This window comes from Danio rerio, chromosome 24 (genome assembly GCF_052040795.2).
Source record: "Danio rerio strain M-AB ecotype USA chromosome 24, GRCz13ab, whole genome shotgun sequence".
Classification (NCBI taxonomy): Eukaryota; Metazoa; Chordata; class Actinopteri; order Cypriniformes; family Danionidae; genus Danio; species Danio rerio.
Window position 1 is genome coordinate 28,415,755 of NC_141044.1, and position 20,029 is coordinate 28,435,783.

At 33.3% G+C, this 20,029-nt stretch overlaps 1 protein-coding gene across 4 annotated transcripts in view; it reads left to right on the plus strand.

The window, feature by feature from the left end:
* The window catches only part of si:ch73-264p11.1, a 23,733-nt gene extending 3,721 nt beyond the window's left edge, over nt 1-20,012 (plus strand). Inside the window, exons 1-6 of one of the 4 annotated variants that reach the window (XR_015524234.1) lie at nt 5,852-5,900; nt 6,915-7,168; nt 18,400-18,463; nt 18,572-18,761; nt 18,897-19,431; nt 19,668-20,012. Coding sequence is in view for 3 of the 4 variants with exons in the window: in XM_087307967.1 (XP_087164093.1) it covers nt 7,035-7,168; nt 18,400-18,463; nt 18,572-18,761; nt 18,897-18,940 (432 nt within the window). In the remaining variant the exon portion in view is untranslated. Of the gene's footprint in view, nt 1-5,851; nt 5,901-6,850; nt 7,169-18,399; nt 18,464-18,571; nt 18,762-18,896 lie in introns of those variants that run through there. The other 3 variants (XM_087307968.1, XM_087307967.1, NM_001202492.3) reach the window with 3 other exon arrangements.
* The last annotated feature ends 17 nt before the right edge of the window (nt 20,013-20,029 follow it).

Below are 20,029 nucleotides of genomic sequence, written 5' to 3' on the forward strand. Positions count from 1 at the left end.
GTCCAAAGATATGTGCTAAAGGTGACTTGAATAAACTAAAGTGGCCGTGTATGGATGTTTCCCAGTGCTGGGCTGCAATTGGAAGGGCATCCACTGTGTAAAAATTATGCTGGATAAGTTGGTGGTTCATTCTACTTAGGTGACCCCTGATGAATAAAGGGACTAAGACGAAGGAAAATGAACGAATGAATAAATAAAAGAAGTCACTTTTGACTTATTGCAAATACAAGAGCTGCATGTGGATATTGTCACATTTTAGAGGTCTACACTTCCTGATAAACCACATAAGTTTCATATGTTAAAACCACATGTCTAGCAAAGTGGAACAGACAGCTGTTCAAAGTTTGGTATAGGCAGGATTTGAAATCAGTCACTCTTTTAATAACAATACTTACTCAAAGAATGCATAAGCTTCATTTGTTAAAATCACACAAAGGCCTAAAACACACATGGAACAATTTTAATTCCATCTTTATTTCTATAGTGCTTTTACAATGTAGATTATGTCAAAGCAGCTTAACATAGAAATTCTAGTAAATTGCAATTAAAACTGTCAGTCCAGAGTTGAAGTTGAGTTTAAGTTCAGTGTGGTTTAATTTTCACTGCTGAAAGTCCAAACACTTAAGAGCAAATCCATCGATGCACAGCTCCACAAGTCCTAAACCATGCAAGCCAGTGGTGACAGTGGCGAGGAATAAACTACACTTATTGACCAAAGTGAAGGACAAAACCTCGAGACAAACCAGGCTCAGTTGAGCACAACCATTTGTCAGAGCTGCAAGTACTGGAGGCCGGAGAAGGAACAGAGAAAACATTCACTATTGTTCAGGAATATTATCAAGCTATGAGAGTACGTTAGTGTGCACACAAAATGAAAATAACAACTTATTTGAAGTTTCTTCTCCTCAGTGTCAGTATATTGCACTCTTTCACTGGCACTGCCTCAGTTTGAAACAAGCACAGGTGCATAATAATACATCAGAGGCTTGACCAAGCAATGATACATGAATGTGCATCCTATACTGACACTGAGAAAAAACTTGTTGTTATTTTCATGTTTTGAGAACACAAAAGTATATTCTTTGCTTGATAAAGCACTCAGAAAAATTACCTTTGATGCTTGTTTAAATTACTCATTTAAAATGAGTTGAAACACAATTCTTAAGATAACTTAATTGTTTTGACTTCAATCCGTTTAAATTTGTGAAAACTTGTGGTGGGACAACATGAAGGAATTGTGTGGAACCCAGCATTTTATTATAGTGTACTAAGATTGAACTACTGAAAGCATATGGTCTTGATTTTCTTTTATATTTTCCTAGGCATTTCAAGAGTTCACACTTAGATATTGCTTGATACAATTTGCAGATTTGGTATGCTGTCCCAAGACAAAACCCAGAGTTCAGAGATACTTGAGCCCAGAGCTCCTGCCTGGTCATGTAGCGTGACAGGGGGTCCGAGATCATAGATATATACACTAGATATTGCATATGGACCCTGGTATGCGTCAATAGCGACATATTAGTACAGTGCTTCCTCGACACAAGTTATTCATCTGCACTAGTCAAAACTAAAGCCAATCTGAAGATGCTGGACTTTAGCTCTGTGTGTGGGTGTAGTATAGAGCAAACAAAGAAAACAAAACACAAAGGCAGAACATTTCATAGGTAAAATTTCATTTTTTTTTTTAAACATTTTTATATGTTACAAACTTTTGTGCTAAACAAGTATGCTAGTAATACAGTGACTCACTTACTGCACTGATCATAAGGAACGTAGCACCAACTCGCACTAAATTCTGGCCTTATGCTAGTTTGGTTGAATAAAATCAGCAAACAATGTGAAGGAAATATGACAACAAGAGGCTTGTATTATTGTCGGCTAATAGAACGAGTTGTTTATAACGCAGATTCATTCACAAATGAATAGCTCCCTCCGTTAGAATGAGAAGTGAAAGCAGGATGGGGCTGTGTTTCAGGACATGGGTTAGATCAAATTTAACAGGTAGGGAGGATAATACATTTCCATGCACATAAACTCATGCTCTTTGTCGGCAATGCCCGTGCGAACATGTATCCATCAATGTTGAAAAGTGATGTAAAATTATAATTTTCGTAATTAAAAAAAACATTTACATACTGACTCCCGGGAAAACTCCTGATCATAGATATATGTTTATATATCTATGGCTGTGGACAGGCACGTGCACACATGGAGCTCAACCTGTGCAGTGCACATGCCCTTTTTAGTCTTGGATAGAAAGTGCCCTTCCAAAATGATCAAAAGTGCCCCCGCGACCCGGCACACCCTCGGTCCCGCTCTTCAGTAGGCGCGCGACAACACCGCTCTTGAGTACGCGCGCGACAACACAGCTGATCAGAACACGCGCGACAACACCGCTCTTCAGAAATTTATCCTGCACATGCCCTTTGGACGGTCTCTGCAAGGGCCTGGCTGTGGATGACCAGCCCTCCATAACACCTTGGTCCCACATTCATTTCAAAGGAGCGCTACCTTGTACTAATGGCAGCTCTATTGACACATTCCTTCCAATAGACACCAATAGCGTATAGGCGACATCTAATGTAAATATCTATGGTCTGAGATCAGGTAGGGCTCCAGAGCTCCCCCTGTTAAAGGAGGAAAGGGGGAGATGAGGTGCATGGGGGACTACTCAAAACTAAGATAAGGAAAGTAGAATGAATAGGTCTATGTAGTGGAGACTAGAAGTCAACTGATTAGTCTAGCAATGATATCTGATTAGACAAACAATGATTATGCGAGACCAGCCGCGGTCAATCATATCACGTGTTCCTCTCAAAATTAGTTCATAAATCTTCATTTAATGAGTCTGGAACCTTCCTGTCAATGATGGATGAGGAAGCTCTCGGATTCCACCAAAAATAACTTAATTTGGTTTCAGGGGTTTGGAATGACATGAGAGTTTCCCTAGTCTAATGAAAATACTAGTAGCCTATTTTAAATAGCAGCTAGTATCTAATGAATATATGAGTATACAATTAATAAAGTACATACTTTACTACTATATAATTGCCTTATTAGTATTATACTAGATAATGAATGCAAACTTAAAGTAGCATAAACATAATATACAGCATAATGGGCACTATGCACAGAGTTTTGAAGTCAATGATAAACTTCCAGTGAAACCTAGTGTGGCTAATTTTAATTTCACAAGGTTGTTTTTATAGCATTCATGTTGTAATCAAGCGGCAACATCCCGCTCTCCCTCGTGAAGCCAATACGGAAGTAACTAAAACTGCAATTCATCGACTCGCCTTGGGGGGCTGGCTCCAGGAAGTGCAGGTCATTTCTGACTGCAATGGGAAATTGGCCTTTTTTACAGCTGATAAAAACATGTTTAAAGCCTGGTACATTTGATGGTTTTAGTGCATATAGCTAGCGTTACCCTTCATGACAACTCTGAGGGGGGTGAATTTTTTTATAACTTATTCGTTTGGTTTATATTAATGATTTTTTATTTTGCATAATTAAGGGAGTGGTCACTTGAGTGACAGCCGTGATTGACAGTTTGTCAGCTGCAGCTAGCCCGCGTGGTCGCGTCACGTCTGCTAATTCCGTCTAATGAATATGGCTTCTGCAGTGTTTGTGCTTTAGTTGTACATGGTTTTATGCAGTCTGTTCAATTTGTTGGTTTTATTTCTTACATTTATTAAATAATATGGCTTGTTGTGCAGTTAATTGTACTAACAGACCGTCCAAGACGGGTCTCCATTTTTTCCGGTGAGTGATATTCTAGTACAATGTTAAACATAAATGCATGCAATGATGTCTTAAATAATTAATTATTTAGAACTTTATTTTAAAATTTACTGGATTAAATCCTTCATATTGTGAGTAATGTTAGCTGCAGGCTTAAACCAGAAGATATCTGAAACTATAACGGTAATATGCGCCTGCTTTTCAAAAATAAAGTTGGCTTAATGATTACTAATATTGTACAAACGTGATATTATATTGTACAAACGTGATATTATATTGTAGGAACGTGAAAAGTATATTGTACAAACGTGATATTATATTGTACAAACGTGATATTATATTGTAAGAACGTGAAAAGTATATTGTACAAACGTGATATTATATTGTACAAACGTGATATTATATTGTAAGAACGTGAAAAGTATATTGTACAAACGTGATATTATATTGTACAAACGTGATATTATATTGTAAGAACGTGAAAAGTATATTGTACAAACGTAAAATTATATTGTACAAACGTGATATTATATTGTACAAACGTGATATTATATTGTAAGAACGTGAAAAGTATATTGTACAAACGTGATATTATATTGTACAAACGTGATATTATATTGTAAGAACGTGAAAAGTATATTGTACAAACGTGATAAAGCTCTTTTTTTTACCTGGGTGGCAGCTCTACGCTTCCGTAGAAGATGAACAAACAATCCTACCAAAAACTTGCAAAATCAGCCGGATCAGAACTCTGCATCTCGACCTGTAGCCGCAGGAAAGGGTGTTCAGCTGCTGGACGCACCATGAGTGAGAGACTGCGCTAAAGCCAGTGGATTTAATAATGTTCCTCCACAAACACACGTAGCCTAATCTTGGTGCGTAAAGGGTTTTTAAATTATAAATAAATATTAATTAAACCATATAATCATAATGTAGACAGAGTATACAGACTAATGGTGGCATTATTCTTTTAATATTCAGCTTCACCGCCGCCTTAATGCCAGATTGTGAAGAGAAGTGGAGAAACAACTTGCACAGCCTTTATCTTAATTTCGTTATTGCCAAAATACCCGTCATCATTTAGAGTTTATTTTAATTTGATTTGTTAAGCAAGATTACTTTTCATTGGTGTGTTGGATAATTTAAAGGCTAAGTGCATGTACCTAGACCAGAGCGCTGAGATGTTACGATGTTACAGCTGTAGGACTTATTTTATTTCTTTGTTCCAACTTTCAAGTGGCCTATAGTCTACGCTTGTTACGAATAAATGATGTTAAAACATATAAATGACTCATTCTTAAAAAAATGCATTAGAGCTGTGTGCATGAGCACATTTTAATGTAGGCTGTGAACGGGTTTGGGCTGTATAAAGCTGTCAGTCAAAATGTACCTGTCGGACTCGGGACCTATCGGGTATAACTGCTGTTCCGCGGGAGCCGGCCAGATTTCTTACGGTGTGGGAGTAAATTTCTGAATAAATCGCGGGAGAGATGTGTGTGTGTGTGTGTGTGTGTGTATTAATATTAACTAATACTTTTGTTCCAATATAAATGTTATACTCACAATACTTTAGATAATGTTAACAAGCTCAAATTAAATGGATTACTAAATGTTGAACTATTATTAATAAATACATTATTGTGTTAGTAAATAAACCCAAGTCACATTTTACTAGCATTTCTTATCACATTTCAACCAGTAAACAATATCAACTGCCAACATTGAACATACAACTGTTAATTGTTGATATAAAAAAATATTTAATTTAAGAATTTTATATAAAGAATACTTTTTGATGTTAACAATTAAATAGTTGATATCAACAATTCAGTTATTTCAAACGAAAGAAATATAATGAATGCTGAATGTTGAAATCAATAAAGCATATCCTAAGAATAAGTCAAAACGGCTTTCCACAGAGAGCCATAATAATATCAACAACATTTATTATTTTAAGTTTTGTTGTGTAGTTTCAGGTTAATTTACCTCGATAGTACGCTGAGATGTTCAAATGATTCAAATGTCGCGGGTGGTGGGATGGTCTCTATGGTTTCAGCAAACAGTCATCTTAACTCCGCCTAAGATCCGCCTCTGCCCATTTTCGAGTATCCGGGAATGACGCACTTCCAAGATGGCGACGGCTGACCACGCCTACAGTAAGCTTCATTTGCGCTCTTCAGAAACCTATGGGTGACGTCACGGACACTACGTCCATATTTTTTACAGTCTATGGTTGTAATGCGATTACAACACATGCAATAAATAGACTTAGGCATTCATTTAGTTGTTCAAGTGTAAAACGAGATGAAAGACCTTTGTAATTACTAGCGCCATCAGTAGCAACAGGCTATTGCAGAAATTCCATTGAAAAATACTGGGGTAAAATATTCTGTCATATTTTAAAGACATGGCGGGGGGAAATGTAATTTAATGCAGTGCTAGTCCGATCTGAGACCCACTTTATAGCCTATCGTATATCTGACATTCAGTGAAGATCGCTGATTTTTAAAGCAATCAGACCTTAAACGTGACAATTTTGTAATGAAAGACTGTCTTGCTAAAAATTAAAAGACTGTGTGCATATAGCCTATTGAGTTCGCCCAATTTTGAAAATGAGTATTTTTTATCCTTTTCCCAGTAAATATAGTCAATGTATTTTGGTGCATTTAAGCAAAACAGATTTATTAAATATATATTTATTAAAATAATATTTAGTCACTAAACATATTTAGTGATATTTTACATATTTGTAAGTTATTTTGTTAGATAAGCTCTAGGTTTGGCTTCAGTACTGACCAATCTAATGTATATGCACAAATATAACATTGTATAGCTTCCTATTAAAAATATGAATTTAATAGATTTGTGAGGGTGCACTATATGCTATAGGTTGTGAGTTTTTAAATAATCTTTTTAAACCTGTTAAAGTTCTAAATTTACGGAACATGTGTAAAAGACGGCCACTAATTATGAAAAATGATATAGGCTAGGTTAAGATAAATATATATATATATATATCGCACGGTTACTGCTTTTGGTACATCTACACTTCCTTTGACCACTACGCACTCTAACCCACTTCCTATGAGCTGGTTCGTGTCTGTCTGCATGATATGCATGCCCTTTGATGGAAAGCGTGCATCACGCACATTCATCGTTTCTGAGTGTAGGCATTAAGGAAGATTCCCTCCGCAAAGATAACAAGTGGACTTGTGACGGAAACATCTGATCTCTTGGTGTAAACAGCAGTTGACCTGCTCTACCCGCTCCTCACACGTGCGATGTGAAGCATGGACCATCCATCGTATCATGGCGCGATCACCAAACAGAGATGCGAGGAGCTGCTCGGCAACAAAGGGCGGGATGGGACTTACCTCATTCGGGACAGCGAGACCATTCAGGGAGCTATGTGCCTATGTGTGTAGTGAGTATCTTTTGGTATTCATGTTTTTAGTCATTGACTGAGCAGAGCTAATTCGTTGTAAATGTCTTGCTTTCTCAGTTATACCAACGTGTAAAGGTATTTATTCAATTACCAGATGAATGAATGGAGACTGGATTACAGTACTTAAAGGGATAGTTCGTCCAAAAAATGAATAATTCCTCGCAATTTTCTCAGACTCATTTGGTTCTAAACTTATGTGAGTTTGTTTTTGTTAAACACAAAGCAATATTTCGAAAAATGTTGTAAACCAGCAGACATTAAGTCCATAGAGGGAAGAAATAATACCATTCAAGTCAACAGCTCCTGCTTTACGTCGTCCTTCCTTCTATTTTCTTTTATGTTCGACAGGAGAAAGAAACTCAAACATGTTTGAAACAAATTGAAGATGAGTAAATGATGACAGAATTTTTGGGTGAGCTAACTTTAAGCTATCTCTTTAAGTTGAGCCACCCCCTAGTAAAGTTTGACAGGTATTGACAGCTACATTGACAGTTGTGATAATGTTTTGTTATATTCATTAATTGGACATGTTTTTACTTTAAAAACAGGGAAAAGGCAGAAACATTGGCATTTTTAGGGCTGCACAATATGCTGAGCCACCCCCTAGTAAAGTTTGACAGGTATTGACAGCTACATTGACGGCTATAATAATATTGTGCATATTGCACATGTACATCAGTTTCTTGCTTTGCTTGCTACTATCATAAAAACATACTTAAATTATGAAAATATAAATTTAAGACATTTTCCACACCGCTTTTTTTTGTTTGGGTTTATATGTTGACATCAAATAATGAAATGTAATAAAGGAGTAAACAAGCTAAAACATCAATATAAGTTTTACTACAGCCATTTTATAGCAGGTCAAATGTGAAACTTTGATTTTGACCAGTCTTAAAAAATTATTAATGACATTTTAAAAAAAGTGTTGCGTGATTTTTGTCACTTAGTGCAATAATGTTATGTTATATTCATTAAGTGGACATGTTTTTACTTTAAAAAGTACAGGCAGGAAAATTGGTATATTTAGGGTTGCACAATATCCGTTTAACTGGCTGCTCTACCAAATGGTTGACCATATTTTAAATACTGACTTTTAAGTCATCTAAAGAATGACTGTTTTAAATAATAGTTTACACAGCATTGTTGATTTACAAAAAAACTAAACAAATATAATCCTGTTACACTACTACAGTTGATTTTGGTTTTATTGTAAAAAAAAAAACAAGAAAACATGTTTAATAAGAATCTGAAATATTTCATGACACACTTCAAAAAATAAAAAATGATTTACTGTTCAAAAATGTTTTATTATGATTATGTTTTTAAATTAACTTACACTTCAGATTTTCACATTTTTTATAGTATATGTATTAATTCTGGTACTTTACACATAAACTGACAAATTAACCAATTTGGTAGGGGTTGATAATTTAGAAATTATGGAATGTGTTGAAAACAAATGCATTGAGTGTGTTAACTAGCGACATTAAAAAATGTTTTTCTTGGTGGGACAGTTAAAGGGGCATATAGTTTCAGCATTGATAAGATCGATGAGACAGAATTATAGTTTAGCAGGAGCCACAGTTCAGAACACATGAGGTTTTGTGCAGTCACTGTGTTTGACGAGTGAGTGAAAGTTTATAAGAAAGTCCAGCCTTTGTTTTTAACCTGCACGTGTTTTTAATGTGTGTGATGTAAGCATTTCAAGAGACTTTAAGCGTTCATGCACAATAAATGATACTTAATTTTACGGAATAATTGTTTTTTAATTTTTAGACTATGTAGTGCTGTTTTACGTTTGATTATTACATTTATGTTTTGTCGAGATCCTAATCCCCCCAAAACCGTAAAGCAATTTTTACTTAATTTTTTGCTCTATTGTATTGTACTTACAGTTTGTATTTATCTTATTATTTTCTTCCCTACAAAATCACTTCAATCGATTTAAATGAATGAACTCTTTTTCATGTGGTGAAATTGCCTTCATATGTTGCAATATATGCCTCAAAAAAATACATTTTGCAATGTCGGATGTTTCCAATGTTGTGACGAACAAATGAAGAAAGAAACTGTGACGTGCCTATAGAAATATTAGTTTGCTCACTTTTATTATCTATCAAAATAAGTATGGGAAATAAGGTGAATCAACATGTAATTTATATACAGTAATTTGCTCTTCTTTCCCTCTGTAATGCATTCATTTTTTCGATTTAACCAATGTTAGCTATATATTATTTTGTGGGTCAATTTAGTACACAAGATTTATGGGTTTTTAACTAAAAAATGTGTATGTTTGTGTTTTCGGAATGTGTATCAAAATCTTGTTTTAGACAAATGTCCATGAGTGTTAAAGACAGCAGCATTTATGACCCCCACCCACACTTTTGTAGTTCATACATGTTTAGTTCACTGCATTAAACCCATGATTTTGCTGTTAGCGACTCTTCGATAAGAGCTTCAAAATAAAAAAGCAAGTTTATTTAATTGTATATTTATTTATTTAATTGTTTGTTTGTTATTTAAAGATTTGCTATTTGACCTAAAATTATAATTTTTTATATTGATGTATGATTTATCAGTATTTGTTCAGCAGTTACAGTTGGTTTTGACTTAATTCCATAAAAGGCGTTGCCAGATTACTAAAATGATTGATGGGTGAGTTTCAGACATCATGTGAAAAGAGTATAACTACATACTTTAACCAACCATTTAATTGTGTGTTGCACATTTAGCTACTTCTTCCTCAAAAATTTGGTTAATTTCCTGAAAACGTTCAGGTATTTCAATATGGTTTAAGCTGATCATAATTGTTGTATGGTGTGGATGCACTTTACAATGACACGTTCAGCATATTTGCATTTGAAAAATGGAGAAGTTTAAAAATAAACATTGTAGTCAAGGGAAGGAAGCAGAATGGCGTTGTCAGTCTCTGTTAAAACATAATATGTTTGTGCGTTCTGCTCGAGTTGTTGTTTAGTCGCATTGGAGTTCAAGTTTGGCTATACACTGAATCAAATCTGTGACCATCTGTGGCCAGTTTTTGTTAATGTCATGTCAAACAGCACATTTATTTTGGTGTAAGAGTTTAAAGTAGTTCAACTTGGAAAAAGAATTACTGTACATGGAACATTATATATTGGTTGGTTTTCAGTTGCTCTAAATATTTTAAATGACAATATACATATGTTGTATGTCATTAGCTTCAAATATAGAATTGCATTTTGAAGGGTGAATACGTTTTTAGTACAGTAAGAATGAAATGCTGCTATGGTCTATGTTTACATTTAGTCATTTAGCAGATGCTTTTATTCAAAGCGACTTGCAATTGAGGAGGCATTCAACAAGAAGAGGCAATACATAGAAGTGCTCATTATGTAATACGATAATGATGGTACACTGTTAACAATTTCCTATAGAATCTACAGTCATTTACTGTCAGCAGTTCCCCAGTAACTTACTGTAAATCAATTACAGCAAAAAATTGTATTTACATTAACAGCACCATTTATCTTGCTGTGTATGTATTTACAGTATTGTATATATTTATACAGTAATTTTCACTATGTGACTTTAAATACAGTAACATACTGAATAACTGTCCTACAGTTAAATACTGTAAAATTTAGAAAAATCATCAACAGTGTAAAGTAGCCTTACTTAACTTTGAAACTAGGGCTGCAACTAACGATTATTTTAATAATCGATTAATCTGTCAATTACTTTTCGATTAATCTGATAAAAAAGCCAAGAAAAGCTTTAATTTCCAACCCTTTACTTAAAAATGCTCATCCCTGAGCTGTTATAATAATAATAATAATAATAATAATAATAATAATAATAATAATAAATAATAATAACAAAAATAATAATAATAATAATGATAATGATAATAATAATAATAATAATAAAAATAAAAATCTAACTAGTTTTTTCCTGTTTTCAATTCAAATATCTTAATGTTTTTAAATGATTATGCATACTTGACACATGAAATAGCATAAGAAATCACTTAACCTCAAAATTAAGTGATTGTTTGCTTAAAACAAGCAAAATTATTTGCCAATGGTGTAAGATAATTTATCTTTATAAGATATAATCTTAAACAGAGGTTTTCAGCATCACTTCATTTTCTCATGTCATTTTTTTTGTCTGTTCTTGATGGAAGATTTTTTAGATATTTGACTGGAAACGAGACAAAATGACTAAGTAAGAAAACTTTTCTGCAGGGCAGCTATACATGACAACAGATGAAAAATGAAGGATCCAAAAAATGCAAGTGCATAAAAATGTCTTTAGTCTTGCAATACAAAGTAACTCTACCACCGCTGCTTTACTACTGTTATTAACTCTTTCACTGCTGAGTTCAAAAGATTCTCTCTGGTCCAGGAGTCAGTTTTTTTAGAACATTCACCCCTAATGTTTTCTTGGCGACGCATCATGTTTGTCTCGTGACACACCGCTGCTACAACAGTGATGTATGACAGATGTATCCCTTCTACTTAGTTTTTTTCTGTTTAATTAAACATATTCACATGCTTGCTCATCATGTCATCAACTACCTGATATTCTAATTCACATAAACGTGTAAGTGATCGTGATCTATAACGTGAGATGGAAGTCTCTATGTTTACTTGCGGCCGCTGCCTTATACATAAAAGGCAGAACACGCAAGATTTAGCACGTACATTCATAAGTTACCTCAAAATACGTGCAAGTAAGTGGCTGGTGAAGTAAGAGCAGAGTAGATTCAACTTTATTGTTACTTTCACTATGTATAATGTGTATCTGATATGAATAAAACACATCAGCAAATTATATTTGAATGGATTGTTAGACTTCCTTGTGTGTTTTACAAACTCTAAACGTCTTGTTTTACTAGAACTTGTGTGTATTTACATATCTAAAACATAAATTAAGTATTAGGTGGTTAAACGCTGCATAATTGTGATAATGTGACACGTCAGTTGAGTTGATTTTGTTTTTCGAAAAAAAAAAAAAAAACGGAAAAAAAATGAAGCACTTTTTCAACAGTCCCTTACAGAGAGCTCTGCTCGGCGCAAGCTCTCTCTGCCTCAGCGCAGATTGCGACTGCTTAAACAGAGCAGTGCTCGTAATATCGAGCGAAAAAAAAGAAAAAGACAGCTGTGAAACATAACCTGCTTTGTCTTTTTGTAGGAAACACAGTTTAGATCTTTTTAGGGTAAGAGGTTTTTGAGTTAATGCCGTCTATCACTGAATGTGTCGGGAATACCGAAAACAAAAACAACTTTACCCCGCTGTCTTTCTCTGGCTCAGTGCCAGACACAAAACACTAGCACCAGGGACTTTACAGTTGTCACTTCAAAACGGAACAAAAGTAGGATTCTGTAGAGATTCTTCCGCATCATCCCTGTCTTCTTGAGGCGCTGAACTCTGTATCAGTGCGCGAGAGACAGAGAGGGGCTGTGTTAACTTCGCTCCACGATGAACTAAAGTGTTCATTTTTTAATCAAACATCTTTGTGTCGCGCGACACAACGAATCGATAATAAAATTCGTTGCCAACGCTTTTAGTAATCGATTTTTATCGATTTAATCGATTCGTTGTTGCAGCCCTATTTGAAACATTAGTCTTTCTCACTATTTCTGTCTTGTTTTACTAATACAATTATCATTTATTTAATAATGTTCTCGGATGAGATACTGAGTCTTCATTCATAAACTAAGATTTTGCAAATTGAAGGGCTCCATTTTAAGGATCTAGGTGCAAAGTCTAAAGCGCAGGGCGCTAAAGCATTAAGGGCATGTCTGAATTCACTTTTGTTATTTTAAGGATTGAAAAATACTCTTTGTGCCACTGCTCATGGTCTAACAGGGTTGAGCTTATTCTCTTAACGAGTTATGGGTGTGATTTGAGCATAAACCAATCAGAGTCTCATCTCCCATTCCCTTTAAGAGTCAGTTGCGTCACACCATGGCACATTTGCTATTTACATGACGGACTTTGTAAGAGGAAAAACTGAAGGCTTCACTAGCAAGAAAACTGTTAAACAGAGTCTCTGCAGCGCAAGGATAAAGAACAAACCTCCTCCATTCAGCCTTCACTTTCTCTTTCTCTATTTCGTTGATAAAAAAGTGTTGTTCACACAGACATGCAATAGCCTACATAATTTTGTTTGTTAAGTGCAAATATTTGTTTCAAAACTATTTCTAAATTCAGTTCTATTTTCCAGCCAATGAATAAATGAGCAATAATAACGAAGTGTGCTCAAAACACACGTGTCACATAAGTGAGTCATATGCAAACACACATGCTATGCCCCATGTAGTCCAAAACCTGACAGGTGGACTTATCTAAGCTTGTTTTTAATAAAATAAATATAAATATGCATATAATGAATGCGACCACTACTACTAATTATAATAACATTAAACAAAAGCAAATTGTCATGAATAAACTGAAAAAGCCCCCCGAGATGAAGGCATAAAGGTAGTGGTTTTTATATTTATGTAGAAAGTACCATTTTTAAAATTATTTTATTCCTTTAATTTTTTTCATTTGTAAAGATATTTGCGTATTGCTGTGTATTATTTGTGTTTTAAGCAACATGTAAGCGAGGTGCACAACTAATGCGCTCTGCGCTGGATTTTCAGCTGGTCTGTTGCACGTTCTATTTTATTTCCTCAAAATAGCAACGCGCCAACAATGCGCCTTAACACATCTCCTTTCTAAACCGAAACACCCATGTGTCTACAAAGTGGCACAAACAGATTTTCTATTTAAACTACATGGTGGAAAACGGAAAATTAATGTTGCGTTGGTCTGAAAATGAAAATAGCAACAAGTTGGGGCAAACATGTCTTGCGCTGGGTGAATGATAGGGCCTTTAGTGTTAATTTACCTGAAACTGTCTTAAAATTCAACCAAAGAAGAATATTCTGTCATCAATAACCCATTATTAACTTGTATCAAACCAGTTTAAGTTTTTTTTGTGTGTGTTCTATTGAACACTAAAGAAGATAGTTTGAAGAGTGTTGACGAAACCTGTGACCATTGACATCCAAAGTAGGGAAAACAAATGCAAATCTTGTAGTCAAAAAAACTCTTTCATATGCTGATATAGTACATTTTCTGTAAATTCAGTGACTCAATAGTTCATTTACGCTGACATAATGGAAATGACTATTTCTTTTTTTAGTTTTACTTTTTAATTGTTCCCCTTTTAATAGCTTAAGCATTTCCACTGCTAATGAAAGAACCTGGTGATGATTGAAGGAACTGTTATCAGTGGTGGTTAGAAAAAAACAGAGCCTAGCATTTCCTGGAGGTCTTTTGGTCACTTTCCAGAGAAAGTGTTTACTAGTTTTATTTCAACAGTTAAGTTACTCGATATAAGTTACTTGTTTTTAGGGATGTAACCATTTTCTGTGAGCCGGTTGAATTTTGATTAAAATATTTGACGATTTAAATTGGGGGAAATGTTGAATAAATTTCGATACATTTCACCGTGTTTACAGGCACATCAATGACAAACAAAAATGGCATCAGTGAAGTGCGCCAGACAAAACACAAATGCTGCGTCCCCATTTGCATACTATCCGTTCTAAATAATATTTGAGAATAGAATTAGTATGTCCCAATTCGTACTGTTGAAAAGAGGTTTCAAAAGTTTCTGGATGGTTTATTATTTGCAGTGAAAAATTGAAGTGTGGAACTGTCCATACTCTGGTACGCTGATATTGCCCACAATACATTGCACATTGGACGTGAATTCAAGTAGAACTACAAACGCAGGTGAAAAGTGTAAATAAACTACAAACATGATAGATGCTCATGACCAATCCTCAATTAGGGAGGCTATGGTAAAGATGTTTGTATGACTGTTATTTAATATCTAGCCCAGTGGACAATATTTAAATAGTATTTGTTGTGTTGTATTTCATCTGCAACAACAATACTGTACTTATATAAAGACGTGTTCAGAAGATAACCTCTGAATGCATAATTATTCAAACACTTGAGGAGATTTCCCTGCATGAAATACTGGTGAATGGGAGATTAACCTGCTGCATCTTCAATAAAGTAAGAAATTTAATATGAAATATGTGTGGATGATTGACAAGGCTCCTAACTAAGCAACACAACGATCTAATAATGAGAAAGTAGTATGTCCCAAAGCTTGCACAAAGCTTGTCCCAAAAGTATATATTTTTCCTTAACAAAAAAGTATATACTTTTAGGGCCTATTAAAAGGATGCGATTTGGGACGCAGCAAAACTGTGTGCAAATACTGCGAAAAGACGTTTACTTACACCAACAGAACAACAAATAGAATGATCACCGTCAGCACTGTGAACAAACTACTGTCACAGGCGTCTGTACGCAAAAAAACTCTTAATAAGCCAAACCATGTGATTTGCTGCTCCGCTTGATCTGACAAGTGCTACAGAGGTCACACGGTGCATCAGTGTTTTCATAGCAAAAGTGTGAAGATGTTTTTCAGACTGAAAGAGAAAGTTGCTCTGTTACACAACCAGGTTATCGATTATTTTACCCTCTACTTTTCACATTAGTTTATGCTTATTTTAAAATAATTATTGAAGATTTAAATATTTTGAAGATTATCTTTTCTTGAGTGTATAACACTAATACTTAGTTAATTATACAAGTAATATTAATTAATCACCTTCATAATGTTCAACTCCTTTCTCTATTCTACTGTATAGTTAGTCATTGTATTGTCAGGATTTTTATGCCAGTGGCCAGTCCCCTGAGTCAGAGGGGATACTGATCACCTCTCCTCACTGGTTTAGGAAAGGCTTTCCTCTCCTCACCAGCCATCTCAGTCCCCAGTGAAAGAGTTTTTTCATCAGCAGGGGACATTGTAAATGTTTAAGGACCTCAGCTTATGCCAGAAAACATAGATATGCGGATATATATATTTTTTTTAAATGTTAAATCCCTGCAGTCACAGTTTTAGTTTGTTTATATTAAGGAGTCTTCGTTCGTTTGAAGTATTATTAATATTGGAATTTATTTGTTTTTAAAATAGTAATTTGGCTATGGCAGAAAATATATTATTTAGCAAAAAAAGTGCAGCATTTAAGAAAAAAATGAAAGGGCTCTTCAGCTTAAATTTGTTTAAAAGAATCTAGTTAAAAAAAATCATGACTAAATCTTGAATCGTATCGAATCGTAAGCCAGGTGAATCGTTACATCCCTATTTGTTATACTAAGTTACTAGATGCTGTTGTCTAAATGAATGCACGTAACACTTCTTACTGCTCGTAAGAAGAAGAAACTGCTTTTAAAAGCTGATAAAGGACTTTTGTTTCTTACAAACCACATTCTCAGACTAAGATTGTGAGTGAACTATAAAGCTAGATTTATTAAGAGCTTGTTTGAGAACCACAATTATAAAAAGGAAAATTACTTTCAGTCAAGAATAATGAACAGAATTATTTATGTAACATTTTATTGAACATTTCTAAGATGTTTAATCATTATTAAAAAAATTATAATAATAAAGAACTAGTTCATAACAAAACTGAGAGCCCTCCCACCACCACCAAAAAAAGAGGGATCGTCACTTTGAACAGATTCATGCAACATATGCACTTAAATGCAGTATTAAGCACATTACTCACAACTGTTTTAAAGAGCCAGTGACATCAGTGTATAAGTTAGAAAGAGAGGATTTACAAACTTAAAATGCTAGATTCCCAAGAGTCTTTAGATTGAATATGCGAATGAAAAGATTTTTGGTGGCAAATTTACTACCCTTTCGTTATGTTTGTGGCTGTTTTTGCCCCATTGGCTTCCATTATACAGTGATTACTTTTTTGAATACAAACACATGACAGCATATAATCATTCTTTATTGTTGGTTGGTTGCTCTGTTGTTAATCATGAGTTGCAGTGCGATAAAAGCTTAGTTTCCATGTGTGTGTGTGTGAGAAAGACCTTTGTCTGAGAACATCAAAATAGGCACCTCAGCTCTCAGAACATAGTAAACAATAGTACTGCAAACTATAGTGCACTGTTACACTTATATAAAAGTAGATATATAGAACTCCATATATAAGCTGTTTTGTGTGTATCTAGAGGTTTAATGGTGCCAACTGATGTTCACAAATGGGACAAATTTTACCAATTCCCAAAATGGAAAACTACCAACAATCAAGAATGCATGATTATATGGTGTCATGGCTTTGCAATCTAAAAAATTTCATTATAATGGTCAATTGGGCAAAAACAGCCACAAGCATAACAAAATTGTAGTCTATCTGAACAATAAACTAGGGTTAACCAAGAAGTAAAATCTTACTTTGCATATTTAAATATAACTGGCTCTGTGCTCAAAAAACATGAACTGTTAAAAAGTTCCTAATAGTCCTAAAGTTACACTGTATAAGGACGCTTGTTGCCACAGAGAACAGAGAGTTACCAATGATCATTGATAGTGGCTGAACATGTTCTAATGCTTGGTGAGATCTTTTGTAATGAAATGATATTTATAAAAAAAAAAGCTTGTATTGAAAGTTTAATTGACTAATTATAAAACAATATTAATAATATATTATTATATATTATATCATAATATAAAGTTATTTTATTTAAATATTATATTTTTATATTATCTTATTGTATTATTATATTATATTATTTTATTTCTATATTATATTTTAATATTCTATTATTTTATTTTAATATTAAATTATATTATTATATTTTATATTTTTATTTTATTTTAATATTTTATTTTAATATATTATTTTATTTGTGTAATATATATTTTATATTTATTTTATTTTAATATTATATTTTAATATTAAATTATATTATTTTAATATATTTTATATTATTTTTTTAATATTATATTTTAATAATATATTATTTTAATACTTTATTTTATATTAAATTATATTATTTTAATATTATATTTTTATATTAAATTATAATATTTTAAAATAATATTTTTATATTTCATTATTTTATTTTAATATTGTTTTTATATTATATTATATTATTTTTTAAACATACATTTAATATAATTTTATTTTAATATTATATTTTTACATTATATTATATTATATTATATTATATTATATTATATTATATTATATTATATTATATTATATTGTATTATATTATATTATGATTAAACGTGCCATATTTCTGTATGTAATATTGTGGCTTACTGTATATTTATATATGCATTTTTACAGCAAACACAAAGTGGTCTATACATACAGGATCCTCCAAACTCACTCAGGCTCCTTCACCCTACAGGTAGGCTACAATGAAATAAGCATTGTAATTATTATAACCAAATGTATTCAATTCAATTACTGCAAATTACTGCTGAATTCAAGGAAATGCAACTTCAAATTGTTTCAGGCCAGTTCAGGTGTAGAGGAAAAGTTTTTCAAGAACATGAAGGATCTAATTCATCATTACAAGCAAAATAATCAAGGACTTGCAACACGTTTACGCCATGCACTGAAAAGAAAAACACTGCCGCAACAACAGCTTTTGCAATTTCCAGCATCAGGAGCAGAAGTGGGCAATGAGGAGAACGATTATGAAAGTGAGTTTTGATTATTACCATTTAACACATCATTTTCACCTTTATTTCAGTTTTGCAGATTTTAGAAGAATATCCAAAAACTGTTACTTTACCCAAATTAATCATGAACACTTTTTTTATTATTATTTCTCTCAGATGTTAATTGTTCGGGGGATTATGTTGTTGTTCTGCCGGATTAATTTCATCGCAATGTGAAGTCCTGAATGGAAAAAAATGGATCGGTCAGATGCAATTCCATTTTCAGGAACTTTCTGGTCATTTTCAATGCACACATGGGAATATCCATTACATGAAGCCATATGTTCAGCTATATCATCATCCAAATGGAAGATTTAATTTATTGAATGTCTTAGTGACTCTTACACTATAAAAGATGCTGGGTTCCGCACAAATCTTTCAGGTTGTCCCAACACAAATAGATCAAATTGTCGTAATTGTTTTTAAAGATTTGAGTGAATTAAACATTAAACAATTAAGTTGTCTACATATTCTATATGTTTACACCAGCAGCAAAAGTCATTTCTTAAGGTGTATTGTCAATATACTGTAGCTTCAGGTGCATTATCTGTCCTTGGCCCACCAAAAAAAGTCTCTTGGTTTGTAATGTAATACTAATCTGGATGAATGAGAAATGGTTTGTTTATATAACACTTTACAAAAAGGTTCATTAGTTAATGCATTTACTAACATGAACTAATCATAAACAACAGATGTACAGCATTTATTAATCATAATTGAGCATTTACAAATGCATTATTAACATCCAAGTCCATGCTTGTTAACATTAGTTAATGCACCATGAGTTAACATGAGCTAACAATGAACTACTGTATTTTCATTAACTAATGTTAACTAAAATGAACAAATACAGTAGTAAATGTATTGTTCATTGTTTGTTCATGTTAGTAAATGCATTAATTAACATTAACTAATGAACCTTATTGTAAAGTGTGACCGTTTATATTGTGTGCTTTTGTTAATGAACACAAAAAGAGAAAGATATTTTGAATAAACAATTCATTTTTTATGAATTGTTGGATGTAAATATGGTATGTACAGCTTATAAATATAATATATTGTCCGTAAAAGAGTTTATAAGAAGGTGTGATGTGCGAATGTTTTTGTGAATGTGCTGTTTTGAGGTTTTTATATATATTAAACTCTTAGATTGAACTCGTCTACTGTAAATGTTTGTTTTTAAGATGAGTTATTAGTGCCTTTTAATAAATCAAATTGAAAAAGAATTAGTAACCAGGTGTTTTATGTCT